At 43.1% G+C, this 25,777-nt stretch overlaps 1 protein-coding gene across 5 annotated transcripts in view; it reads right to left on the bottom strand.

Annotated features, from left to right (window-relative positions):
- Positions 1 to 265: 265 nt before the first annotated feature.
- The window catches only part of LOC106579904 (growth factor receptor-bound protein 10), a 91,923-nt gene continuing 66,411 nt past the window's right edge, over positions 266 to 25,777 (bottom strand). For 4 of the 5 annotated variants that reach the window (XM_014160263.3, XM_014160270.3, XM_014160279.3 and 1 more), the window contains exons 6-17: positions 16,398 to 16,554; positions 13,348 to 13,463; positions 12,741 to 12,815; positions 11,266 to 11,403; positions 10,833 to 10,943; positions 6,564 to 6,659; positions 6,246 to 6,320; positions 5,823 to 5,939; positions 5,412 to 5,478; positions 5,212 to 5,299; positions 4,930 to 5,023; positions 266 to 4,745 (exon numbers count right to left, since the gene is read on the bottom strand). In XM_014160263.3, the coding sequence (XP_014015738.1) occupies positions 4,599 to 4,745; positions 4,930 to 5,023; positions 5,212 to 5,299; positions 5,412 to 5,478; positions 5,823 to 5,939; positions 6,246 to 6,320; positions 6,564 to 6,659; positions 10,833 to 10,943; positions 11,266 to 11,403; positions 12,741 to 12,815; positions 13,348 to 13,463; positions 16,398 to 16,554 (1,281 nt within the window). In that variant the 3' untranslated portion in view covers positions 266 to 4,598. Of the gene's footprint in view, positions 4,746 to 4,929; positions 5,024 to 5,211; positions 5,300 to 5,411; positions 5,479 to 5,822; positions 5,940 to 6,245; positions 6,321 to 6,563; positions 6,660 to 10,832; positions 10,944 to 11,265; positions 11,404 to 12,740; positions 12,816 to 13,347; positions 13,464 to 16,397; positions 16,555 to 17,713; positions 18,017 to 25,777 lie in introns of those variants that run through there. The other variant, XM_014160300.3, reaches the window with a different exon arrangement.

Raw genomic sequence — 25,777 nt, 5'->3', positions numbered from 1 at the left:
TAACCCAATGTACAGTTGAACATTTCAAGCAGACATTTATGACAGCTAGATGAAAATATATAACTAAACTCATGGTAAGTTGCAGTGGAATTGTAATGCCATCTATAATAATTAGCATTTGCAGTAGTTTTCAAAAGAAACAGAATGATTTGCAAATAGAATACAATGATTTAAATGCATTTGTAATTACCTTGATTAGGACTCAAGGTAATTGAGTAATGAGGAAAAAGGTCAAACTTCTCTACCAAGACAATACCAGCGCAGCTTAAATTAATAACAATGTATTAATGTTTTATTCTAATTACAATAAACAGAACATATCAGTCCCTTATTTGTACAAAAATACCTGAAAAGGTTACAATGGAGATATATAAGCCATTCAGCTATTTACAAATCGAAGCAAAGCACAGTATGAATACAGGATCTTTCTCTTAAAAAGAGATACAGGTTCTTGTTTTTTGCAATCCCTGAAATACATAATCGTTTATATTTATATAGATCTATATATATTTGCTTTACTCCTTTGTACAGTCACTGTATCTTGCATTGTGACAATATATGCAAAGCACAAGAGTCATTATCGATCACTGGGAAAGGTTCCCATGAACGGTCCAAAGTCAGCTCTAGTTTTGTGCAGAGAAAAAGGTCATCAGAGGCACCTGCTGCGTTTTAGGCTTCTTGAGACAAACAGACTTACACAAGAGAAAAGAGGACACCTTACATCAACTGTGCTGTACTACTGTTTGGGAGAAACTACTGGTATTCTGAAAGAATATCATAAAGGCCAAACTACTTACTAAAGAAAAAATTATTTGGTGAAATACTATTAACCCCAAGTTGATCAACAGAACTCCACAACGTCGCACATACAAAATCTCACTGGTCTGACGATATGACCAGTTTTCAACAGGCTCCATGTCAACCCTGAGCAACCCAGTTACATTCATTTCTCTGAAATATAAAAAAAGTACATTTACTTAATTCACTTTCATCAGTTCACTACTTTGCAGGTGATTCAATGTCACTAGAAACATTATACTAGTTCATGGCAAGACACTATGTGAGAGAACTCGCCTCTGAATACAAAAAACACCTATCTATCTGTATCTAACAGGCCTAAACAGTTAGTGTTGAGAAGTCAGTGATGTCTGAGTAGCTTAAGATGACTTGCAGGAACTATGAAAAGATGTACACTGTATGCCCAGCCAACTCCAGTTCCATACCAGCAACATTTCAATATTACAGACATTTGTGAAGAGGTTTTTACATGACAAACATTTAAGAAATAAACTCGATATGCACATTAAACCAAATGATAAAAATAAATCAAGTTTCTTCATTTCATAAGTAGTTAAGAATAAGCCAATGCGGTAATAATAGTGATCTGTAACCTAAATACAGTGTTGCATCTACATGGTTTCATATGCTAATATGGTACATTGATTCAGTACACAACTTTTACATGAGTTGCATATAACATTGTACAGCTAAGATTACCATCGGAGGAGGCAATCCTAACTGATTTCTACTGAAATCATTATGACCAATGGGAAGAAATATTTGTCTGACGTTTTGACCGAATTTAGCAAAGGAGAAGTAAGCAGCTTTGGCACCTAACCTGCTCATTGTATAGTCATAATGATGCCACACCCAGACATTAACATATATTATATATTCATGGCTCTGGTCACACCCAATAAACAGTGAAGTGTAGCTCTGAAGTTACTCTCAAAATTCCATGGAAAAAGGTACTGCAAGGGGCATCTAGTGGTGCCATCACATCCAAGCCTTTTTAATTGGATAATACGCATAGCACACTATGTTGTGGAAAAGACTTGGCTATTTAACGTACTATACACCAATTCGTTTTTTGCAATTGTGGCTCAAGTATTGTAAAGGTATAGCTTCACTTCTGACACAAGAAACAAAGTTCTGATTAACGCAAAGTTTAAAGAGTGAAAGTTCTGTAAAATGGAAGACGACTAACTGTAATGAAAGGGACAGAGCAACTGAACTGACAGCTCAAAACGGTGTAAATTTGAAAATCAACTCGAATTAAATATCTAGATATGAAATTAATTTGATTGACAGTATCAGTGAAAGTCACACTTAAGAAGATGTCAAATGTTTAAATATGTAAAAAATATATGTAATCTAATTCAACCTGTGCGTTTGAAATATTCTTGAGGGGTTCATGTGAAAAGATTTCCTAAATGTAGAAGAATGTTTGAGAGAAAGGCATTAAACTGAATATCGATGTGAAACGCACTGTGACTGAAATATTAGTGACTTTTATTCCCCACACTTTTTCTACTGACACCAATTTGGAATGAAAACCATGACATTAGGGAACACCACTTGCTTTCAACGTTACTTCATAGTAAGTGTTGGTGATAAAATAGTTTGAGTGAAATATAGGCTATGTAATAGATGCTATGTAATAATTGCGCAGTTCAATCATTCCATGGTAATGATAAAACAGTACCGAACAGCGCTGAGAAAAGAGCTACATTTCAAGTAATCACTCACATCCAGGTAAATAAATACATTTGCGAAACAATACTTGAAATGATTGAGTCATTGCATCTTCTTTTTTGAAATGTCATTGTGCAGAACTTGTAGATAGTGTGGCTAATATTCTGTATCTGAATCTATCTAGCTTAAGACACCATAAATAAAAAGATGGCTCTTTCTTAATGTTGCATTACAGGTAAAAACATCTTTACAAATCTGTGACCTTGGACAAGGCTGGACAGTAAAAAACCTTCCACTTCAGGGTATCATCCATTACTAGGGCTTCACAGTGTCTGTTCGAAAAACAATCATTCAATCACATCATGGAAAAGATAAGCAACAAGTCTAAAATGAATGGACTTGGCGTGAATCCCAAATGGCACTCTATTCCCGATATAGTGCACTACTTTTGACCAAAGCCTTACGGGCCCTAGTCAAAAGTAAGGTAATGCACTATGTAGGGAATACGGTACCATTTGGGATGCACACTTGGATTATGGAGATGGGTCCTCGTAGCAGATGAGTCGATTGATTCCAGTTGCATTCTACAGACAGCACAACAGACAGACCGACCTTGGACTGTACACGTCAACTCTGAGCTAGTCAGATCCCTCTAGTGGATCACAACAGGTTGGTGTAGTGGTTATATTTCCCTGTGTTCTGACGGAGGGAATGCAAACAGGTGGCTTTAAAAGGAAACTGTGGCAACCTCCCCAGTGGCCTAAGTTAGGTTTTAGTCATATAATCATAACCATGTCTTCAGAGAGCGTACAACATGGAATTACAGTCCACAAGATGGCCATATGCTTTCCAATGTTTTACATATAGCTTTATTATTGTGTTGACACCAAGAGAGACCCAAGAGCAGAGCCTTCCTTAGCTGGTATGTTGCTTGTTATCACCTGAAGAGCAGCTTGGTAGCCTAGTGCCATTCTGAATACGTACTGTAGCCAACAATAGAAGGGTTGGTTATAGCACACAGTATAGGACTAGGCTAGCAGCGTGGACCTCAACAGCTATCAATTACGTGGACTTAAATGAGTGGATGAGATGAGGAGTGAATGAATACCTGTAGTAGTTTATATTTTGGGGGGAAGTTCATGTGGAACACCGGATGGTGGAGCTGATGAAGGATTGATTTAACACTGAACTGGATGTAGTGATTTAGTTGTTGTTGTGTGACTGTTAGAACTCTATACACTCCAGACTACTGATAAGAAACTAAAACAGACTAAGAACACATTTGATGATGCAGTACTAAAATGTCATGAATACAAAAGCCTGTGAGGTCACCAAAGAAAGAAAGAAAGAAATGAAGAAAAGTCCTATGAGAGTGGAATGAATGAATCATGTTTAGTCCTTGAGTATCCTTCAGCTCCATCCTAAGTTACCAGGTCCAGCCTTTCCTTTCCTACAGCTTGACAGAGACAGCTGGCCTCGTGATCTGTCTCGTGATGTTCTTTTTCCGAATATCAGATTGTCCATCCATCCCTCCAACACAGGAGAGATTTGCCATTGTTGGTAATGAGAAGAATGAGAGTAGAGGAATTCTTCTTCAGTCAGTGTGGAAAGGCCTGTTCCCAGTTTCACAAGCGCCAAACTAGAAAACAATCAGCTTTTCAAAAAAAGGTTGTAGTATAGATGATTTGTAACAAAAAAATACTTTCATTATGTAAAAAAGTGGCCCAGACTAAACAAAGTCCTGATGATTGTACAAGGAAAATAAAAACTCCTTTGATCTCATAAACTGTCACTAAACCTTGTCAGTGGATCAGAGCTTATTGGTGACTATGAATACAAACTTGAAAATGTTTTTGTTTTTTTATAAGAGTTAATAACAACGTGGTGCATCTTTTTGCTTTAATTTTTGCTTCTTTATCTCCTCCTTCCTTCCGAAACACAGAGGTCACTGAAGTCCACTAGCGTCCATCCTAACCCACCAACCACTCCTTCCCGTTCCATCCGCAGTCTCTGGCAGCTCATGACACATCCACAACAACATGAGTTCATCACTTTAGCTTCTCCTAAAGAAAAAGTCTTGAGTTTGTTTTTAGGCAGAGTCCGGTCAAGTCATAGGTCAGGGGTCATAAGGCTACGAGGGTGCAGGGGTGCTTGAGTTTACAAGGCAGGACTCCTCTGTTGAGCTGGTAGAACTCCACCAGCTGGATCAGGTCGGTGAATTTGGTGGACCCGTCGTCAAGGCTGAAGAAGATCTGGCCGTCCTCTTCACACTGCAGGACGGGCCATAGAGACAACAGTCAGGTGAGAACAAGATGAAGTAATGAACAACAAAAGTTACTTTACTCCATAAAATTGTTGACTGTTTTACTTGGTTTTCTAGTGTGCCTGTAGACATAAGAGAGATGGGGAGGTCAAAGAGAGAAGAAGCCCAGAGGCAAGATAAAGCTCACTTACTGGTAAGATCTGGAAATGCTTGATTTTCTGGTGATGGCACAGTGTGAGGACAAAGGCCTTTGGGTTGCTTTGACTGTCCCTCAACAGAAACAACCTGAGCAGAAAAGGGGGAAAATCAGTCTTTGGTGAAAACTTCAACGTCTGTCAAATTTACAAATTTAAATCCAACATACATTGGCATGTGGGCTGGGCATTCTGAAGATGCAAGACACTTCAATAATCAAATAAATCCCAATTAAATAACAGGTTGGCTGTGTGGTTGCAGCGACTGAGGAGCCTTACCCGTCCACCTGGCCTTGTTGGTGGATCATCCGATGGGACTCTTCTCGCGTTATCCGCCCATGGAACCACAGCTGTGTTCTGTGAATAACTGGACGTGGAAGAGGAAAGGAGAGCTTTAGGACAGGAACAAGGCTTTTATCTACACAGAATGTAGCCAACTCAAATAAGAGGGATTGTGTGAATTTATGTTGTTGAATTACCTGAGCTTAATACACAGGGATGTAGTGGACTGGGACTACCTAGAATGTTCATCCGTTGACTTCTCTTCTGAGATACAGAACAAACAAACATGGATTAGTTTGTTAATAAAAGGCTCTTACCTCATTGGTACAGCTGCGTGACGGATAGCATGATAGCTTTGTGACAAGCATGACTCAAAGAAAAGTTGTTGCACTCTTGCTTAGATTATTTCTAAATCACCAACAGCAGTAACTTTTCTTTCTGACCATAAGGTCATATAAGCATTGTAATATCTTAATAACATTGCAGTCGCATTGTGGTCAAGTTGTAGTAACATTTCTGTAATGTAGCTACGTTGAAGTAAGGTTGCATTATTGTTGTAGAACCATTGGAATAGTAACATTGTAGTAGAGTTGTAGAAGGAGACTCACCCTCCAGGCATAACCCTCCTCCATGGCAGCGCTCTGGGCCTCCAAGGGATTGTCGATCACCCTGCCTATCCTTCCTGAGAAATCCATAGCCACCAGAGAATTCTCAGACACACTCCGCTAGAGGGAGACAAAGCAGTACCAATGTCAATACACTTCCAATGCAGAAAATGCCCTGTTACAGTACTAGGGCTCTTTCTCAATTGTCTGTCATTGAAGTCCTCCTCTCTCCTCACTTTCTTCTCAAAACGCACTGGACAGGTAACCTAGCGGTTAAGAGTGTTAGGCCAATAACCGAAAGGTCGCTGGTTCGAATCACCGAATAGAGGACACAAAGAGTCAAGAAAGACAACCGAGAAAGAGTCTGGATGTTAACAACAGTTTGGCTGGCATGGTGGCAGTAAGGAGCTAAAAGGAGAGGCTTACCACTGGTGTTGAAAAGTGTGACAGAGTCTTTCTCTGCTGAGGAATCTTGTAGTTCTGATAGAGGACTATTCCATACTGTGAAGAATAAGGAGAGTATCCACAAATGAAAACGTTTGCTTTTGTTTGGGTGAAGTCAACCAATAGCTAACCTTCCAAAATATTGATAAAATTCATAAAGATAGATAGTATTCAAATTAGCATGCTATAAGTGACTCTCACAACAACCCATGTGAAGTGAACTTGCATCTGATACAACTCTGGTATAACTGAGGCAATACTTTGCAGTGTATTGAGGGATTGTTGCCATGGCGTTGGTACCTTGAAGAGTCTGAAGGCAGTCATCCAGGACGTTCTGCTCTGTTCGTCTTCAGTGCACAACATCCTCAACTCTTTCAACTCAGTCCTCTTGTTGGGCTGTCAATTAACACACAACAACCAATTAGAGAGACCAAACAAACACCTCATCATTAGAAACAACCATTCAGACAGTATGGTTGTACTAAAACACTCCTCCCTCGTACACTGACATATCCCATGAGATGATAGTTGATCTTGTTCAGGGTTGGTGAGAGAGAACCCCCAAAAAAACTGTAATCCATTACGTTACGAGCATAAATATTGTAATCAGATTACAGATACTTTTGAAAAACTAGATTACTTCAAAATTCAGAAATTCTTTGATACCTTTCTGTTGTCTCAATGACATTTAAATCAGCATTGAAAAAGGCGCACTTAAGTTTTTCTGCCTGAGCAAGTCTGAGACCACTACAGTGAGGGAAAAAAGTATTTGATCCCCTGCTGATTTTGTATCGTTTGCCCACTGACAAAGAAATGATCAGTCTATCATTTTAATGGTAGGTTTATTTGAACAGTGAGAGACAGAATAACAACAAAAAAATCCAGAAAAACAATGTAAAAAATGTTATAAAATGATTTGCATTCTAAAGAGGGAAATAAGTATTTGACCCCTCTGCAAAACATGACTTAGTACTTGGTGGCAAAACCCTTGTTGGCAATCACAGAGGTCAGATGTTTCTTGTAGTTGGCCACCAGGTTTGCACACATCTCAGGAGGGATTTTGTCCCACTCCTCTTTGTAGATCTTCTCCAAGTCATTAAGGTTTCGAGGCTGACGTTTGGCAACTCGAACCTTCAGCTCCCTCCACAGATTTTCTATGGGATTAAGGTCTGGAGACTGGCTAGGCCACTCCAGGACCTTAATGTGCTTCTTCTTGAGCCACTCCTTTGTTGCCTTGGCCGTGTGTTTTGGGTCATTGTCATGCTGGAATACCCATCCACGACCCATTTTCAATGCCCTGGCTGAGGGAAGGAGGTTCTCACCCAAGATTTGACGGAACATGGCCCCGTCCATCGTCCCTTTGATGCGGTGAAGTTGCCCTGTCCCCTTAGCAGAAAAACACCCCAAAGCATAATGTTTCCACTTCCATGTTTGACGGTGTGGATGGTGTTCTTGGGGTCATAGGCAGCATTCCTCCTCCTCCAAACACGGGCGAGTTGAGTTGATGCCAAAGAGCTCCATTTTGGTCTCATCTGACCACAACACTTTCAACCAGTTGTCCTCTGAATCATTCAGATGTTCATTGGCAAACTTCAGACGGGCATGTATATGTGCTTTCTTGAGCAGGGGGACCTTGCGGGCGCTGCAGGATTTCAGTCCTTCACGGCGTAGTGTGTTACCAATTGTTTTCTTGATGACTATGGTCCCAGCTGCCTTGAGATCATTGACAAGATCCTCCCGTGTAGTTCTGGGCTGATTCCTCACCGTTCTCATGATCATTGCAACTCCACGAGGTGAGATCTTGCATGGAGCCCCAGGCTGAGGGATATTGACAGTTCTTTTGTGTTTCTTCCATTTGCAGGGGATCAAATACTTTTTTCCCTCACTGTATGACGACACACCAAATGCGTTAGATGGATTGCGGGAAAAGAGCAGGAATGGGCATTTGTAGGCTACAGTCCAAAGATTATCCAACTTGAATAAATGCTTGGAGGTAAAGACGACAGCAGTGGTGTAGCTTACAGGCAATACGGATATCACATATTATTGATATCTACAGTGGCTTGCGAAAGTATTCACCCCCCCGTGGCATTTTTCCTATTTTGTTGTCTTACAACCTGGAATTAAAATGGATCTTTTGGGGGTTTGTGTCATTTGATTTACATAACATGCCTACCACTTTGAAGATGCAAAATATTTTTTATTGTGAAACACAAGAAATAAGACCAAAAAAAAGAATTTGAGCATGCATAACTATTCACCCCTCCAAAGTCAATACTTTGTAGTGCCACCTTCTGCAGCAATTACAGCTGCAAGTCTCTTGGGGTATGTCTCTATAAGCTTGGCACATCTAGCCAATGGGATTGTTGCCCATTCTTCAAGGCAAAACTGCTCCAGCTCCTTCAAGTTGGATGGGTTCCGCTTGTGTACAGCAATCTTTAAGTCATACCACAGATTCTCAATTGGATTGAGGTCTGGGCTTTGACTAGGCCATTCCAAGACATTTAAATGTTTCCCCTTAAACCACTAAAGTGTTGCTTTAGCAGTGTGCTTAGGGTTATTGTCCTGCTGGAAGGTGAATCTCTGTCCCAGTCTGAAATCTCTGGAAGACTGAAGCAGGTTTCCCTCAAGAATTTCCCTGTATTTAGCACCATCCATCATTCCTTCAATTCTGACCAGTTTCCCAGTCCCTGCCGATGATGCTGCCACCACCATGCTTCACTGTGGGGATGGATGTTCTCGGGGTGATGAGCGGTGTTGGGTTTGCACCAGACATAGTGTTTTCCTTGATGGCCAAAAAGCTACATTTTAGTCTCCTCTGACCAGAGTACCTTCTTCCATATGTTTGGGGAGTCTCCCACATGCCTTTAGCCGAACACCAAACGTGTTTGCTTATTTTTTTCTTTAAGCAATGGCTTTTTCTGGCCACTCTTCCGTAAAGCCCAGCTCTGTGGAGTGTACGGCTTAAAGTGGTCCTATGGACAGATACTCCAATCTCCAATGTGGAGCTTCGCAGCTCCTTCAAGGTTATCTTTGGTCTCTTTGTTGCCTCTCTGATTAATGCCCTCCTTGCCTGGTCCGTGGGTTTTGGTGGGCGGCCTTCTCTTGGCAGGTTTGTTGTGGTGCCATATTCTTTCCATTTCTTTTTTCAATGGATTTTATGGTGCTCCGTGGGATGTTCAAAGTTTCAGATATTTTTTATAACCCAACCCTGATCTGTACTTCTCCACAACTTTGTCCCTGACCTGTTTGGAGAGCTCCTTGGTCTTCATGGTGTCGCTTGCTTGGTGGTGCCCCTTGCTTAGTGGTGTTGCAGACTCTGGGGCCTTTCGGAACAGGTGTATATCGACTCATGTGACACTTAGATTGCACACAGGTGGAATTTATTTAACTTATTACGTGACTTCTGAAGGTAATTGGTTGCACAAGATCTTATTTAGGGGCCTCATATCAAAGTGGGTGAATACATATGTACGCACCACTTTTCCATAAATGTTTTACATTTCACTTCACCAATTTGGACTAGTTTGTGTATGTCCATTACATGAAATCCAAATAAAAATCTATTTAAATTACAGGTTGTAATGCAAAAAAATAGGAAAAACGCCAAGGGGGAAGGCATTGTACATTGATGTGAATTACACTGCTGCTCTCTCTGTTAGCTATTTGTTCATTACGGATTGTGGTTGTTGTGGATGGCTGTTCACAAATGTATATGTGTATTTTAACCCAATAATGGTTGAATTGAAGAAGTTTAAGCTGCCTATAAATTTTTTCAACCAGTGGACAGTGAGTGAAAAAATGCACTCCCTCAACAGCTGCATAGTGCGGATCCCAGCCTACGAAATAAAAGTTTGAGTTGCTCCCTTCTAAACTCCTCTGTGGTATTGTGCTCCATACTGTCAAAAACAAGTTTCATTTAAGAAGACCACGAGTGAGGCTTTTATTGCTCAATCTAATTTGTGCTGATTCAAAATGCCCATGGGCCTAATGGATACATGATCAAACTCACACAATTAGATAGACTTAAACAGCTGCAAATTATCCAGATACCAAAGTGTCACCAACAAAAACGTAAACAATAGGCATATGGCATACATTTTTTACACGCAAATAGCACTTTTCAGGAGTGCTCAAAGCATGCCATTCCATGAGAACAGCATTTATTTTTCTTACTCAAAGCAATGAGCCTAATCATTTAGAAAGGAACCTTTCCAACCCTGATCATGTTGCAAAATAAAATTGGATTTTGTTGGATTTTGGTTTTTCATTCTCTATCCATTTATTATATAGCCAGAAAGTGGGTCAACACAGAGCACACAATGGCAGCGAGGCCTGCCTCTTGTCAGGCATGTCTCAGCAAGATACAGGATGCTTACCAAATGGCAACCTATTCCCTATATAGTGCACCATTTGGGAAGCAGACAGTCTAGACACGACACTGTTCAATAACTGTAATAGGAGACGGCTTGTCCTCCATAGAAGACAGCGGAATAATAGACAACATATGAGCATCTGAATGACTTGCAATGCCTCGTGTGCAGAGGCTTTTCTTTCTCTTGAACGCACCTTTATACAGAACTCGTAGTCTGTCGGCGCACTGTGTAGCTTCTTGCCTGTTGTTACTGTGAAGACATTGCTGTCCTCCAGGTCTGCTAGTAACTGTAAATGCCTGGGCTCCTGTAGAGGATAAATCAATAGCCGATGTCATTTCATCACGAAGAAACTTAAGCCTGGAGGTAACAGAGAGCAGAGCTCCACTCAAATCAATAGCAGCATGTGTGGTTGTATGGGACATAGAGCAGGCAACTCTGAGCAGCAAGTATGTACACTGATGATTGAGGCAAGCAGCCTCTTAACTAACAACTAAAGTATTAGACTTTGTAGGCTATTACTAGCGCAGTTTAAATGTGAGATATTGGCTCAAGGATTCGGCAATACAAGCCTAATACTAACAGAGTTAGTGTGCTAAGCATACCGTAGAAGAGAGAAGGCCATGTACCTTTGACGTTCCTTTTGTAGAAAAGTAAAGCCCTGAGCGTCTAAGGAACACGTACAGCTTCTTCCAGGATTTCCTGCCCATCTCTTTCACGTATAAAAAGCCCTGGATCTCAGGACAACTGCTGGAGTTCAAGAAATTCTGAGAGAAGGAGAGAGAGAGAGAGAAGAAGGCTTTAGCACACAGCTATCATCATCAAATATCATCATTTTCATGGGGCTCGGAGAAATAAACCTCCACCGCCTTCCTTCCTAGCCAGAAAACAAACATTTATATAACGAACAATCTTGGCATTCTTGTGATACCAATTTTTATGAGCAACCTTAAACATGGGAGAGAAATGTTCAGACAGATGTTCTGTCTTGCGTAACAGTATCAACCAAGACACATACACACTATAGAGACAGACAATTCAACAAGGAGTTCTGATTCTGACAGCAAATTGTTCCAAGAACTGACTGGAGCGATAAGATAAGCACCTACTGGTTTTAACATGCCCTGCAGAATACAGAACTCTCTCTGTCACATTCAGACACTGTCTCCTGACCTGACAAGATACTAATTAAAGCTGCAATATGTCACTTTTCGACGACCCGACCAAATTAACATAGAAATGTGAGTTAAGGATCTGACATTCTCATTGAAAGCAAGTCTAAGAAGCGGTAGATGTGTTTTATGTGTGCCATTTCTAGGGCTTCCCGTTCTTAAGTTCTGCTTTTGCGTCTTTTAGTTCTGGCTTTGTACACCAGCTTCAAATAGCTGAAAATACAATATTTTTGGTTATGGAAAATATATTTCACGGCGGTTTAGACGGAACACTGATTCTCTACACAATGACTGAAAGTAGGCTAACTATTCCAATTTTTGCAACCAGGAAATGGCGTAGCCATTTTTGAGCAGTGCACCTTTTAAGTGATCCACTGTTTATGATCTGACTTGATTTGATTCCGACTGGATTCCTGGAACCGCCCCCAGCCTGCTCCTTAAAACTGACCATGTCAGGGATGGTATCATTTTAAAAGCTTTCTGTCATAGTGGATGGATTCCAGTCATAGCCCTTTTAATAACGCTTTGTCACACTACTACATTTGCAGGCTGAACATGTAAACTTCATTCCATTAGAGCCTCAGGTCTTTAAAGGCACCATGCATTTACGCTGTGCTGCCTTGTGCAGGATGGAAGGATGATGGCCTGACGTGCTGTGCTATAACATTCAGTACGTTCCTTTACTCTCCTCTCACAGTTGCTTCCCTCAGAAGCTGTAATGTCTGTCTGTCTGTTTATCTTTCTGTTAGGCACACCTGGCCTGCGTGTGCAAAGACACTCGTATGTCAACAGAACATCAAGTGTTACAGTCTGTTCTCTGACAAGACATGCACAAGGAGGTCAAAGGTGAGATCAGACATACAGTACACAACACAGACTGAAGTACGCAGTATGCTGAGGTAGTGGAGTCTTTATGGTTCTACGGTACATACCTGTAAAAGTTGAGACGGTGGGATTGCACCATTTGTTTCCTGGCACCATGCAACCATATGCTCGGGAAAGAAATTCTGTTGGTAAGTGAGAAAGGGAAGGTTGTGGGTAATAGGAAAATCAGAAGGATGGCGGTGGAATGCCAAGAGACATTAAATGAATCCCTTTTCCCAAATGAAAATGAAGAAAAACATTAAACAATAACATTTGTCTCATAACTTTTCAAACTAGTTTCAAACTGTTTCTTAAATAAGTACGTTTAGGGACAGTTTCCCAGACCCTGGTTTAGCCTTTCTGAGTCCAGGACAGTTATATACACCAGTCTAACAGTGTTATCACATTCTGTTTATTTTTTGGAGTGTGAGTGGGTACATTACTATAAAGTGAGGGAAGGATGATTTTTCTGGGTAATATGCAACATTTAACAAGCACAACCAAACATTCGCCACTCATTTAACAAATGCATTGCTTGTAAACAAAAAATAACATCCAGGCTGTTTAGCTTGATGTAACTGTTTACACATGTAGAGGATATAAATAGGACAAGGAAAAACTCTGCAGGCGAGCTCTGGGATTCTTTGGAAACAAACGAACAAAAAAACAACCTACCAAGGGATTTCTGAAGAATTCATATTTGGCATAGTTCTTCCTGAACAGAAATCTGCCCTCGCTGGTCATGGATGCCTGCACTTGTACCACCAGCTCATGGTCCTCCAAGCACCTCTCTGTCGAGAGAGAGGAGTTAGTTACCAAATGGAAGCCTACAATAAGGACACTATCACATGTCAAAGTTTTAATTTTCATTTCCTGAACATTGTGTGTATAAGGCAAACGATGAAAGAACAAGCAGTTCTGCCTATGAACACCCCCCCACACACACACACCCCTCCTCACCCATAACCCACTCCCTGCCTACTCTGCCCACCCCCTCTCCCTAACCCTCCACCCCACACACCCCTTATCTTATCCAAAACTTGCAGACAAATCAGCATGTTCTTACTATATTCCAGGGTTGGGGTCAGTTCCATTTCAATTCCAGTCAATTCAGGAAGTACACTGAAATTCCAATTCCAATTATTTTCACTGCTTTTCAGAGATGAACATTTGGAATTGGAATTTGGTTTACTTTTTGAATTGACTGGAATTGACCCCAACCCTGCTATATTCATCTCCCCCCATCCTGTCGATGTCTTGAGCATACATTCACTCCCCCCTCTCTCAAACAATTAGTGGGACTATGCTGCTATGCTATACAGGCCCTGCTGTCTGCCTGGACCACTGACCCTGCCTGGCCCCTGCTCTCTCTGCAGGAACACATGTTTCACATCCAACTGTGGAAGCAGGATTCCTAAATAGATTTTGGCAGCAGGAAAGGAGACACTGGGGAATGGGGAGGAAGGGCCCAGGCTTTCTTGGACAAGCAGTAAGATTCTCTCACTCATTAAGAGGGAGAGAAAGAGGAAATAGACAATGTGGACGTTTTCAGAAACTATGTGTGCAGTTTCATACTGATGTTGCAACCTGGTTGGATTCCAGTCCGCTTATATCCCAAAAAATGGAGAGCCAATCCAGTACCTCCTCTACCTTGCCTTTACTGAGGCTCTTTGGTGAGTCACTTCCTCTCTGACCATGAGTCAGTCAAGCCCCTGACTCACTAGCTTAAAGCCTGTAGAGGTTGTAACCCTTTGTGGGGGAAGCTGAGGGAGGGTCATTGGCCATTATTCTTATCAGCTATGCTATTCACCCGATGACTGACAGTGGCCTTCTCTCGCTCGTTCTCTCTCTCGCTCTCTTTCTTTCTCTAAGGAAACACCCCCACTGATTGTGGGGTTGTCTTTCAACTATCTCCTCTGGACTCCCCCATTCTGAAGAGAAGAGATGACTCAGTAATGAAAGAAGCGTTAGTCTTCTTTATACCAGGGAGTCAGGGACCCCGTCTCCATTTTGGATCTGTGTGTCTCCCTGTCTTTCCTAGTTTCCTCCTTAGTGAGGAGATTGGGAGCAAGGTTGGGAAAGCAACATATCTTATTGGCTGGATGTCATTCTTATACAACAAGGCCTATCTGGACAAGCCTGGTCAGATTAAGGAGCAATTAGGAAGAGTGACCTTGCCTTGCCTCTAGTGGACTGGACTCACCATAGAGAGCCTGCCCTAGCTCCATTCAGGCGGCTTCTAAAAGGTCAGATCAGCCCCGGTTCCTTTTACAACGAATGGAGGTTGCGTACAAATGGCACCTTATAGTGCAATATAGTGCCTTGTAGTTCACTATAAGAAAAGAGTGCCATTTGAGATGCACAAAAGTCTGTAGAATTTAGCCATTGTAGAGGGATGATGTTATACTGGTTATCCCTACTATACTTAGCATGGGTTTGGCAGCGCTGACACCAAACCACTCAGAACAGATCATGTGATGAAATTTTAAGAGCTTTAGAGGCCTGTGCTTCAGATATGTAATATTGTTATGTTCTAATCGCCATATAATGTTATTAGTTTCAAGATTATGAAATAACTATGCAATTTCCTTTGGACTATAATGCGCTCAGGATATCAAAAGGAAATTGATGTTTATAAGCAAATTCATTAAAAAAATATTCAAAACCTGGATAATTCAGACACATATCAATATGAACTACACCATCTCCACACATGCAACATAAAACCTAAATAATTACTGCAAATAATACTCCATATAATTGTTACCCTTTATGTTGTGCGTACATATTGTGTAGCCTATATTTCAGTGTTTAGACCTAAACATTCCCAGAAATACAGTACTTTCATTTTACCCATCTGCTATAACGAAGATAAGCCCAGACAGAACATGTGTTTTATAACTGCTCGTTCCTTAGGGGGTTGAAGTTTGGAACATTCTGCTTCTAAGAACTCTAACAAAACACTACAATGCCGCCACATTAAGCGTTCCACGGCTTGACTTACACAACCTAATTTCAATTAATCTAACATTCAGTGAGACTAGCGTTATCCTGTTCAGCTATGGTATAAGCCCAAAGTAAAGTCCCTGTACAAATGTTGACTAGCATGGGGGGGGGGGGGATTAGATATACAGTAACTAGACAGAGCAAGGTACCTGTATGATCCAGTGATCGCTACTCCTGGTCCAGAATTAGATAATAAAGAACATCTCTTACCATATTATTACACGTGACCATATTATGGTACATTCTTATCTCTAACTGTAACTGATCGTATATCCGTTCTCAGGTACGTTAACAAACTAAGGTTTGGGAGAGTGATGTCAGGAGGGTTCCCGGTCCTGCACCAAGAGCCCGTTGTCTCAGACTGCATCTCAAATGGCACCCTATTCCCTACATAGTGAACTTCCTCTAACAGGGCCCATAGTGCTCCGTCTAAAAGACTAAGAGCAGGCACAGACAGGCAGCTAACGACTGTTAACCAAAATAATGATATACAAGAGAAAATATAGGCTATAGATGTAGGCTATCTATTATTTATGATGACTCTTGGTTTCCATAGCGAGACCTCTGTTGACTTTAACATGAGCAGGAGAACATGTTCATTATCCAGTTGGCTTCTCACAGAGCGAGGGCTGAGGGGGGAGGGAGCGCTAGGCTATGTCCTGCCAGCCAGCCAGCCTGCCCACCAGCCCACCCATCCAGCACACCAGGTTGCCACTTACCTAGTCCGAGAAGAGGGTGATGCTCAACAAGTGCCCAACTGTTGTCGTCCACACAATGGCCTTTGTACACGAGGAGCTGGCAAAGATCTCTTGCAGTCATGTCGGCTGGTATTTCCACTACTTTCCCCATGCCGTCCTCGCTGAAAATGTTTATAATCTAAAAGGGGAAAGAAAAGGCCCTTTCATGTTAGAACTATTCCCAGACACAACCTCGTAGGCAGACAGACATAATTCAGATAGATGAGACGCATAGTTCAGGAGTAGACAGGCACAGTTTTACATAGAAAGCATAACTAGATAGCCCAACATTTGCAATATAGTACCAAGACCAAATTTACTTTCATTCATAACCATGTGTGTTTGAGCATACCAGACATATACAATCCATTCTCACTGGCAGCGGTTTGTGGGAAAATATAGGTTATAAAAACTAATGTGACACTCATCAGAATCATACTTCAAGCTTAAATACTAAGGGGACTGTTTTAGTCCTTCAATCCACACCACCTGTTTCCATAGAGATTATCCACTGACAGAATTAGGCACAAAGATACTGTATAGAAAGATAATGTATAGAAATATACTGTATAGAAAGACACTGTATAGAAAGATAATGTATAGAAAGACACTGTATAGAAAGACACTATATAAATACACTGTACAGAAATACAGTATAGAAAGATACTGTATAAACACTGAAAGATACAGTATAGACAAATACAGTAGATAAATACTGTATGAAAAGATACTGAAAGATACTGCATAGAAAGATTGTGTATAGAGATACAATGTATAGATAGATACTGTATAGAAAAATTGTGTATAGAATGACACAATATAGAACAAGATACTGTATAGAAAGATACTATAGAGGAATATAGCGCATTAATAAAAACAATGGATAAAGCCCTGATAAATCCCCGTCTGAGCACAGATCCTATTTCCTCTGGTTCTCCCAAAGAGATTTTAGTAGGAATTTAGCTTTCTTAGCTTTCCCAGTACGCACACTTTGAACATGATGTCTTAGAAAAATACATTCTCATTCCCTTCTCCAGCTATAGCTTCAACAAATTCAAAGCCTTACAACAGAACATCATATCTTCTTTCGACAGGAAAGAAAAAACAATTTCTCCTTTCAAGCGGGCTTCGATTCATTCTGAGCCTCTCCAATATTCCCTCCTCGCTCGTCATATCTTTAAAAAAATACAAATTATCTTCGACCTTTATAGCGTATACTTTGACCCTCATCTCAGCTAACCTTTATCAGACTTCAGAGAAAAAGGGAAAAGCGGTTAAATATGTCTCTAAGAGCTTACCTCTACGGCCTGTAATAGGCAGCAGTCCGGAGAGCACGATGGCATTTTTGGAGTGAGCCTGTCTCCGCACAGAACACACACAGATGAACAACCCTCTCCACAACTTGGTCGAAAAAAAGACTGTAGTACAGCACAGTTCCTTCCTCTCTGTCAGCGACTGCCTGTTATGGTACCTGTCACATAATCTCCTCTCCTCTGCCTAGTGCAGGACAAAGCAAGCAGATGGCACTATTTCCAGTCCGGCTAGCTGACAACTTCCCTCTGCTTCCCTCACAAAGGGTTACAGCCATGGGCTTTTAGGTAGTGAATCAAACCACACTTCCTTAACCAATCATAGGGCTCGCTCAGGCTGATGTAATCATTCCCACACAGACACACACTCGCATAACCTCTCTCTCTCTCTCACACGCACACACAGACTCACAGACGCACAGTCATGCACAGACACAGACAACTGTATCAGGCTGCAGCTCTGAATAGCTTTCAGATTCTTTTTGAGTAAAAGTGAAAATGATCATTTAAGAGGGCAGAGCGAAAGAAGCCGTCGTTTTAACCTCCCAACATGTTCTGAAGTTTCAAGTGAGGGCTTGTTTCTTTTCTTTTTTCTCTCCGTGGCTCAGCTTTGAACTTTGCAGTCAGAAATCTCTCTCACGACAGCGCAAGGCTCATTACGGGCTAAATGAAACAAACCTGAGTACTTGAACTTCTCGTTGGCCTCCCCTCGAGTCTAGCTTCATGCCAACATTCTTTCTCTCAAAAGAACAAAACCAGGAAACTTAGTGTTTTCACTATTCCGTTCACCCCCCAACCCCCTTTTTTTTGTTTTACTTCAGATACTTAATACCCCACTGACTGGACTGACAAAGGCTCTGCCCCACCCCGTCTGGAGTAGACATTTAGCCAATGTCCTTTCAACATCCTCTCATCTCATTGGGTCAATATCTATATACAAACACTATGCTGAAGGGAGAAGGAGGATAATGGGAGGTCTTAAATAACAGTTCCCTTCCTTCCAGTGTAGGAAGCAGGAAGCAGCCATAGTGGTCAGGGAGGATGATTTAGGGTTTCACTACTATTGCCATGTTCAAAACAACTGGGAACTCGAAACTGGGAAATCTCTGACTTCTGACTTCAGTGCGTTCAAGACAACTGGGAATTCCAAGTCGGGAACTCAGGCCTCTTTCTAGAGCTCCGACTTGCCGACCTGAAGATCACTGATGTCACGATTCAACCTCAATACTTTCAGAGTTTCCAGTTGTCTTGAAAGCACCATAAAGCCTTAAAGAGAGTGGGGCTATGGCAGGGGAGTATGACGAGACAGAGGAGGGGGTGAGAGGAAGAGAGAGTCCCATGCCATTAAAGGCCCTTAAATTGAAATTGAATCGACAGAGAGAGAGGGCGAGAAAGATGAAAGAGACAGATAAGTAGAGGGGAAAAGATAGTGAAATCTGAGAGATAGGGGGAGAGCTAGACAGAGGAAAAGAAAGAGAGATAAGTAGAGGAAGAGATAGTGAAAGAGAGAGGGGAGGGAGAGAAATAGTGAAGGAGAAAGAGAGCAGACACACAGAGACAGACAATAGTGAGAGAGGTGGGAGAGAACAAGAAATAGAGAGAAAGAGAGAGAAAAGAAGAGACAAGAATGTTCTGTGATCGTGGTAAGTAGTAGTAGTAGGACTATGTGTAGTGTACATGCCACTATACTAGACTTCCAGTTGTCACTGCAGCCACACCCCTCTCCTCATTGACTTATCACTACCTCACTACTGGCCTGCCTGGTGAGTCAGTGGGGAAAACCCCATGTCACATACCTACCATGGTGTACTACAACAGGACACACGACTACTGCCAGCAGATAACACTCCTTATGTGGAATGAGATAGCACAACCAGTACTACACCACTATGCCTATTACATCACTGTTACATCGTGTTATTATCCTAGAATACATACTGTACTGGATATTATGAGGAGAGGAGTCATGTGCTTTGACATGTGTGTAGAGGAGTTAACAAGTACACACTTCAGGGGGTAGAGAATTGGAGCACATGGTCCTAACTTAACCGAACAAGAGCAGGAACCTAACCTCTCAACCTCTAAGTGGAAAATGTTTCAATCCAACATTGCATCCCAATGTGATGAAAGGAACAGAAAGACATTCAAGTGAGTGATGAGGACTGAGGAGACATGGCACGCTTCCTTGACCTACTCCACTTCTTTTTTCTAAAAGAGAAAAGATTTCCTTGTGTGTGAGGTGATAAAGAGAGAGGGGGGAAGAAAGAGCGAGAGAGATGGAGGGAGGGGAGAAAGAGAGAGGGAAAATTAAAGGGAGGAAGGGGAAGAGAGGGGAGGGAGAAAGAGAGAGGCAGAGAAGGAAAGAGAAAGACAGGGAGAGAGAGAGCGAAAGAGGGAGGGGGAGGGAGAGAGAGCGTGCTGGGTTGTCTTCCGGTTCTTTCTGAACACTATTCTCATTCAGTGGTGGACCTCCAGGATGACTCAGGACTTGTGATGTAATTACCCAGGGACAAGCTGCTGAGAGCCCCAAGCTACACACACACAGGCAATGTCCCTCTTCAGCCACTCTCATTCTCACTAACACACACACACACACACACACACAATGTCACGCTTCAGCCACTCTCACACACACATTACAAGTGCATTAAAAGCACAACATTTACATCAGGGATGTGTTAAAAACTCATCTGGTTAATACTGGTTACTAGCCTCTTAGGGTCGGTATAATATGGACTGCAGTATAAATCTATAAGGTTGTGGTGACACATCAGGTCTTCTCTACTTATATCCCACACAGGAAAGGAATGGTGAAGTAATATAGAGCTGAATAGGTTTTACCATGCTAAGTGCTGTAAATGGTGCCATCTGGGATGCAGCCAATTGGGGACTTCAGTAAGTAGGCTACAGTGGGGTAGTAGTGGTCATTCCATAGAATTAGAATACGTAGAACATAGTGCACCCATGAGTTTACCAGTGAAATTGCCAAAGTTAGAGGATCCTATTCTGTTCATTCTATTTCTATGAGTAATTCTTCTGATGGAAACATCTGACCTGATCTCTTTGAGAAGCATTTTATATTTAATATAGCCTACTGTACCAGGCTATATAACAACATTTTATTGGCTATGTGTCACGCCCTGACCATAGAGAGTCCTTGTTTCTCTATGGTGAAGTAGGTCAGGGCGTGACTAGGGGGTGTTCTAGGTTATATATTTCTATGTTGATGCTCTTGGTATGGTTCCCAGTTAGAGGCAGCTGATGTTCGTTGTCTCTAATTGGGGATCATACTTAAGGTTTCCCTTTTCCCACCTGCTTTGTGGGATATTATTTTGTGTTTGTGCATGTACACCACGTAGTCACGTTTCGTTGTTCGTTTATTGTTTTGTTGAAGTTTCACTTGATAATAAAGATGTGGAACTCTACGTATGCTGCGCCTTGGTCCAGTTCTTACGACAACCGTGACAGAATATCCCAACAAACAAGGACCAAGCAGCGTGCAACAATGGGAAAAATAAGTTGGACCTGGGAGGAGATCATGGGAGGACACGAGACACTTCCTTGGCGGGAGTCGCAGTGGACGCAGGAAGGACAGCGACAACGCCGGGGACCGCGGCCACAGAAACCCCAATAATTTTTTGGGCGGGGGGCACATGGAGCTGGCGGCTGAGCAGAAGGAAGAGCCAGAGACCACCTGGGAGGAGATAGAGAAGTGGTCGGTCGACCCAAGGAGAGTACCAGAGCCCGCCTGGGAGTCGATGGAACAGTGTGAGGAGGGATACCGGAGAATGGAGTTGGCTAGGAGTATGCGGCAACACAGGCGTTTGGAGGAGCGTGTCATCAGTCCGGTGAAACCTGGGCCGGCTCCACGCATCTGGCCTCCAGTGCGCTTCCCCAGTCCAGTGCGTCCTGTGTCTCCTCCTCTCACTCGCCCTGAAGTGTGTGTCCCCAGTCCGGTACGTTCTGTGTCTGCTCCCTGCACTCGCCCTGAAGAACCAGAGACCGTCAGGGAGGCAATGGGGAAGTTGGGAGAGAGAGAGATGAGAGAGATGTTGTGCAAGTGTGTTCTGCTCAACATCCGACCAGAGGATCCGGTTAGCAGTCTGGTGCAACCTGGGCCATTTCCACGTTTCTGGCCTCCAGTTTGCCTCACCAGTCCGGTGCAACCTGTGCCGACCCCACGCATCAGGCCTCCAGTGCGCCTCCCCAGTCCGGCACGTCCTGTGCCTGCTCCTTGCACTCGCCCTGAAGAGCGTGTCACCAGTCCGGTGCAACCTGTGCCGGCCCCACGCATCAGGCCTCCAGTGCGCCTCCCCAGTCTAGCACGTCCTGTGCCTGCTCCTCGTACTCGCCCTGAAGAGCGTGTCACCAGTCCGGTGCAACCTGTGCCGGATCCATGCATCAGGCCTCCAGTGCACCTCCACAGTCCGGTACATCCTGTGCCTGCTCCCCGCACTCATGGCACAGAGGAGCCTTCCTCTGCGCCGGTGGCCAGTCCAGGCACGGTGTCCAGTCCCGCTCCATGGCGGGAGCCTTCCTCTGCACCGATGCCCAGTCCAGGCACGGTATCCAGTCCTGCTCCATGGCCGGAGCCTTATTCTGCGCCGGTGCCCAGTCCAGGCACGGCGTCCAACCCAGCGCCATGGCCGGATCCGGCGGGAGCTACGACCTGCACCAGAGCCGCCACCAACACTAATCACCCCCCCTACCCTCCCCATTTGGTTTCAGGTTTTGCGGCCGGAGTCCACACCTTTGGGGGGGGGGGGGGGGTGTACTGTCACGCCCTGACCATAGAGAGCCCTTGGTTCTCTATGGTGTAGTAGGTCAGGGCGTGACTAGGGGGTGTTCTAGGTTATATATTTCTATGTTGGTGCTCTTGGTATGGTTCCCAATTAGAGGCAGCTGATGTTCGTTGTCTCTAATTGGGGATCATACTTAAGGGTTCCCTTTTCCCACCTGCTTTGTGGGATATTATTTTGTGTTTGTGCATGTGCACCACGTAGTCACGTTTCGTTGTTCATTTATTGTTTTGTTTTGCTGAAGTTTCACTTGATAATAAAGATGTGGAACTCTACGTACGCTGCGCCTTGGTCCAGTTCTTATGACAACCGTGACACTATGACATAAGAGGCAAAGAATAAGTGGTGGAACCAATTGAATAGGGCTGTGACGATACCAGTATCTCAATATTTCCATGGCAAAAATTAAAACATGAACCAGACCAAACTCTTTGGTTCTTTAAAATCCTGCTGTATGTAATACCTTGTGTGCTATAGCTTGGGAAATAAATATATGTACCCCTGGATGACACCATAATGATATTTGTTTCCAACATTAGGCCGGTTTGCTAAGGAAGTTTGTATTTTGTTTCCTTGCCACGATACTGATGAGTATCGTGATACTGGTATCTTCCCGGACCTACAATTGAATAACCTTTAGGCGTAAATCTTCTTCATAAGAAAAACCTGAGTTAAATTAAATCTCTAAGGAGGCGATTCTAAATCTAGTGCTTCTCTGTAGGCTAACTCCATTATCTCCCTAAATTATTAAAAACCAAAACCAAAGAAGTGGCTCTACTCTCTAATCCCCCAAAAGAACAGCCATTGATTAAACAGTGTTGGCTAGCAGTCGACTGAGCGGTGGTCTCGCCCCCTCTCTGCAACCCACCAACAAACCAGTCCCGTTTACAAGTACCTCTTTAATGAAGCCAAATGTACTGTGTACTCTGTGTGGTCTCTGAACTGCAGTGGCCATTGACATCCACTAATGAGAATGTGAGACAAAACCTTGTGGAATAAAGACAATAGACTTTCAGAGGAGCTTGCCACATCCTGAGATGCACTCGCTGCCTGCAGCCTGCTGGCCCGGGGGGAAGTGCTGGGCTGAGTCGGCCTCTAAAGGGAACACTACGTAAATACTGCTGACTCATGGACATGAACCGATCCTTGTCTAATTTTTGTGTCAAATTAAGCACCCCCAAAGAGGGGATTTATCCAGGCTCACTATAGAAGAAAAATGACCAGAACTTTGGGCAAGGACTAAAATGGGGGCTTTCAGATGCACAATACCAAGTCATGTACAATGCACTCTCCATCCCACGCAGTTAATTAGTGAGCTAGGTACAGAACAATAAAACAACAGAATATATAATACGGATGATTTGGAAGGTTTTGAAGTACTATCATGCACGTTTAGCAGTGTATTTAGCAGATGCTGGGGCCAGTTAAAACAGTACTTTTATACTTTCAGAAGTGGAGAGATGTGGATGAACTAACCCCATACTGTGGTTAACATCTAGGCCACAGTGACTACTCATCCCCATCGAACTCCCACATGCAACCACCTAGCTCGTGGCTGAAACTCAACCATATCCCATTGATATAACAAAAGTTAGCCATGGGAGTACAGAGTACAGGGCAGCCCAGTCAAAGACAGTCAGTCTATTGGCTCAAAGGGCATGATGAAAAAACGACTCTCTTTTGGAAAACAAAGATTAGGTTATAATATATGACTAACCGTATATATTTCATTTTTTTCTGGTGGTTCCAGATATCAGCATATGTTCCAAAAATGCAGAACAACTTGACTCATTAACTAAAACTCAACAAGCTACCATTATGGAAAGCACCCCCCCAAAACCAAACAATCCCTCAGTTCCTTAGCCACCAGAACAAACCACAAGCAAAAAGACCCACGGTCGGTGTCTATATATAGATCAAATAGAGGCTGATCCATCAGCTCTGTGCATTCCTCTGGGAAGAATCCCCCGAGCAGAGCCTGAAGCTCCCATACCTCCTCCCTGCCACACACATCACTTCGGCCCCAGCCTCCAACCCCAACAATCCCCTTTGAATGCCCGAGATCTTTCCCTGCGGCTCCCTACTGAGATCAATCCAGAGAGGAGCCAAATATTTCTCCAATAGGAGCAGACTGGTTAATTGCGCAGCAGGGACCTGGGTAGCACCCTTTCAGGCCACCGCACCGCAGATCATTGTCCCCTTACAGGACTCAGGGACTGCCATTGGGCACTCACAAAAGGATGACATCATTACATTTTGACTACACAATAAAACCAGCCGCCCGCAAGCTGCACTCACTGTACTTCTACTTGCACTGTTCACCCAAGCTGTAAGGCCAGGCAAAGGCCAGCTAGCTGCTGGTGGTGGCACACAGGGACACACACACAGGGACACACACATATACAGTATCTCACAAAAGTGAGTACATCCTTCACATTTTTGTAAATATTTGAGTATATCTTTTCATGTGACAACACTGAAGAAATGACACTTTGCTACAATGTAAAGTAGTGAGTGTACAGCTTGTATAAGTGTAAATTTGCTGTCCCCTCAAAATAACACAACACACAGCCATTAATGTCTAAACCGCTGGCAACAAAAGTGAGTACACCCCAAAGTGAAAATATCCAAATTGGCCCCAAAGTGTCAATATTTTGTGTGGCCACCATCATTTTCCAGCACTGCCTTAAGCCTCTTGGGCATGGAGTTCACCAGAGCTTCACAGGTTGCCACTGGAGTCCTCTTCCACTCCTCCATGACGACATCACGGAGCTGGTGGATGTTAGAGACCTTGCACTCCTCCACCTTCCGTTTGAGGATGCCCCACAGATGCTCAATAGGGTTTAGGTCTGGAGACATGCTTGGCCAGTCCATCACCTTTACCCTCAGCTTCTTTAGCAAGGCAGTGGTCGTCTTGGAGGTGTGTTTGGGGTCGTTATCATGTTGGAATACTGCCCTGTGGCCCAGTCTCCGAAGGGAGGGGATCATGCTCTGCTTCAGTATGTCACAGTACATGTTGGCATTCATGGTTCCCTCAATGTACTGTAGCTCCCCAGTGCCGGCAGCACTCATGCAGCCCCAGACCATGACACTCCCACCACCATGCTTGACTGTAGGCAAGACACACTTGTCTTTGCACTCCTCACCTGGTTCCGCCACACACGCTTGACACCATCTGAACCAAATAAGTTTATCTTGGTCTCATCAGACCACAGGACATGGTTCCAGTAATCCATGTCCTTAGTCTGCTTGT

This window comes from Salmo salar, chromosome 02, assembly GCF_965601325.2.
Source record: "Salmo salar chromosome 02, fSalSal1, whole genome shotgun sequence".
NCBI lineage: Eukaryota > Metazoa > Chordata > Actinopteri > Salmoniformes > Salmonidae > Salmo > Salmo salar.
The sequence above is the reverse complement of the archived record's forward strand: the minus strand, read 5'-3'. Positions and strand labels throughout refer to the sequence as shown.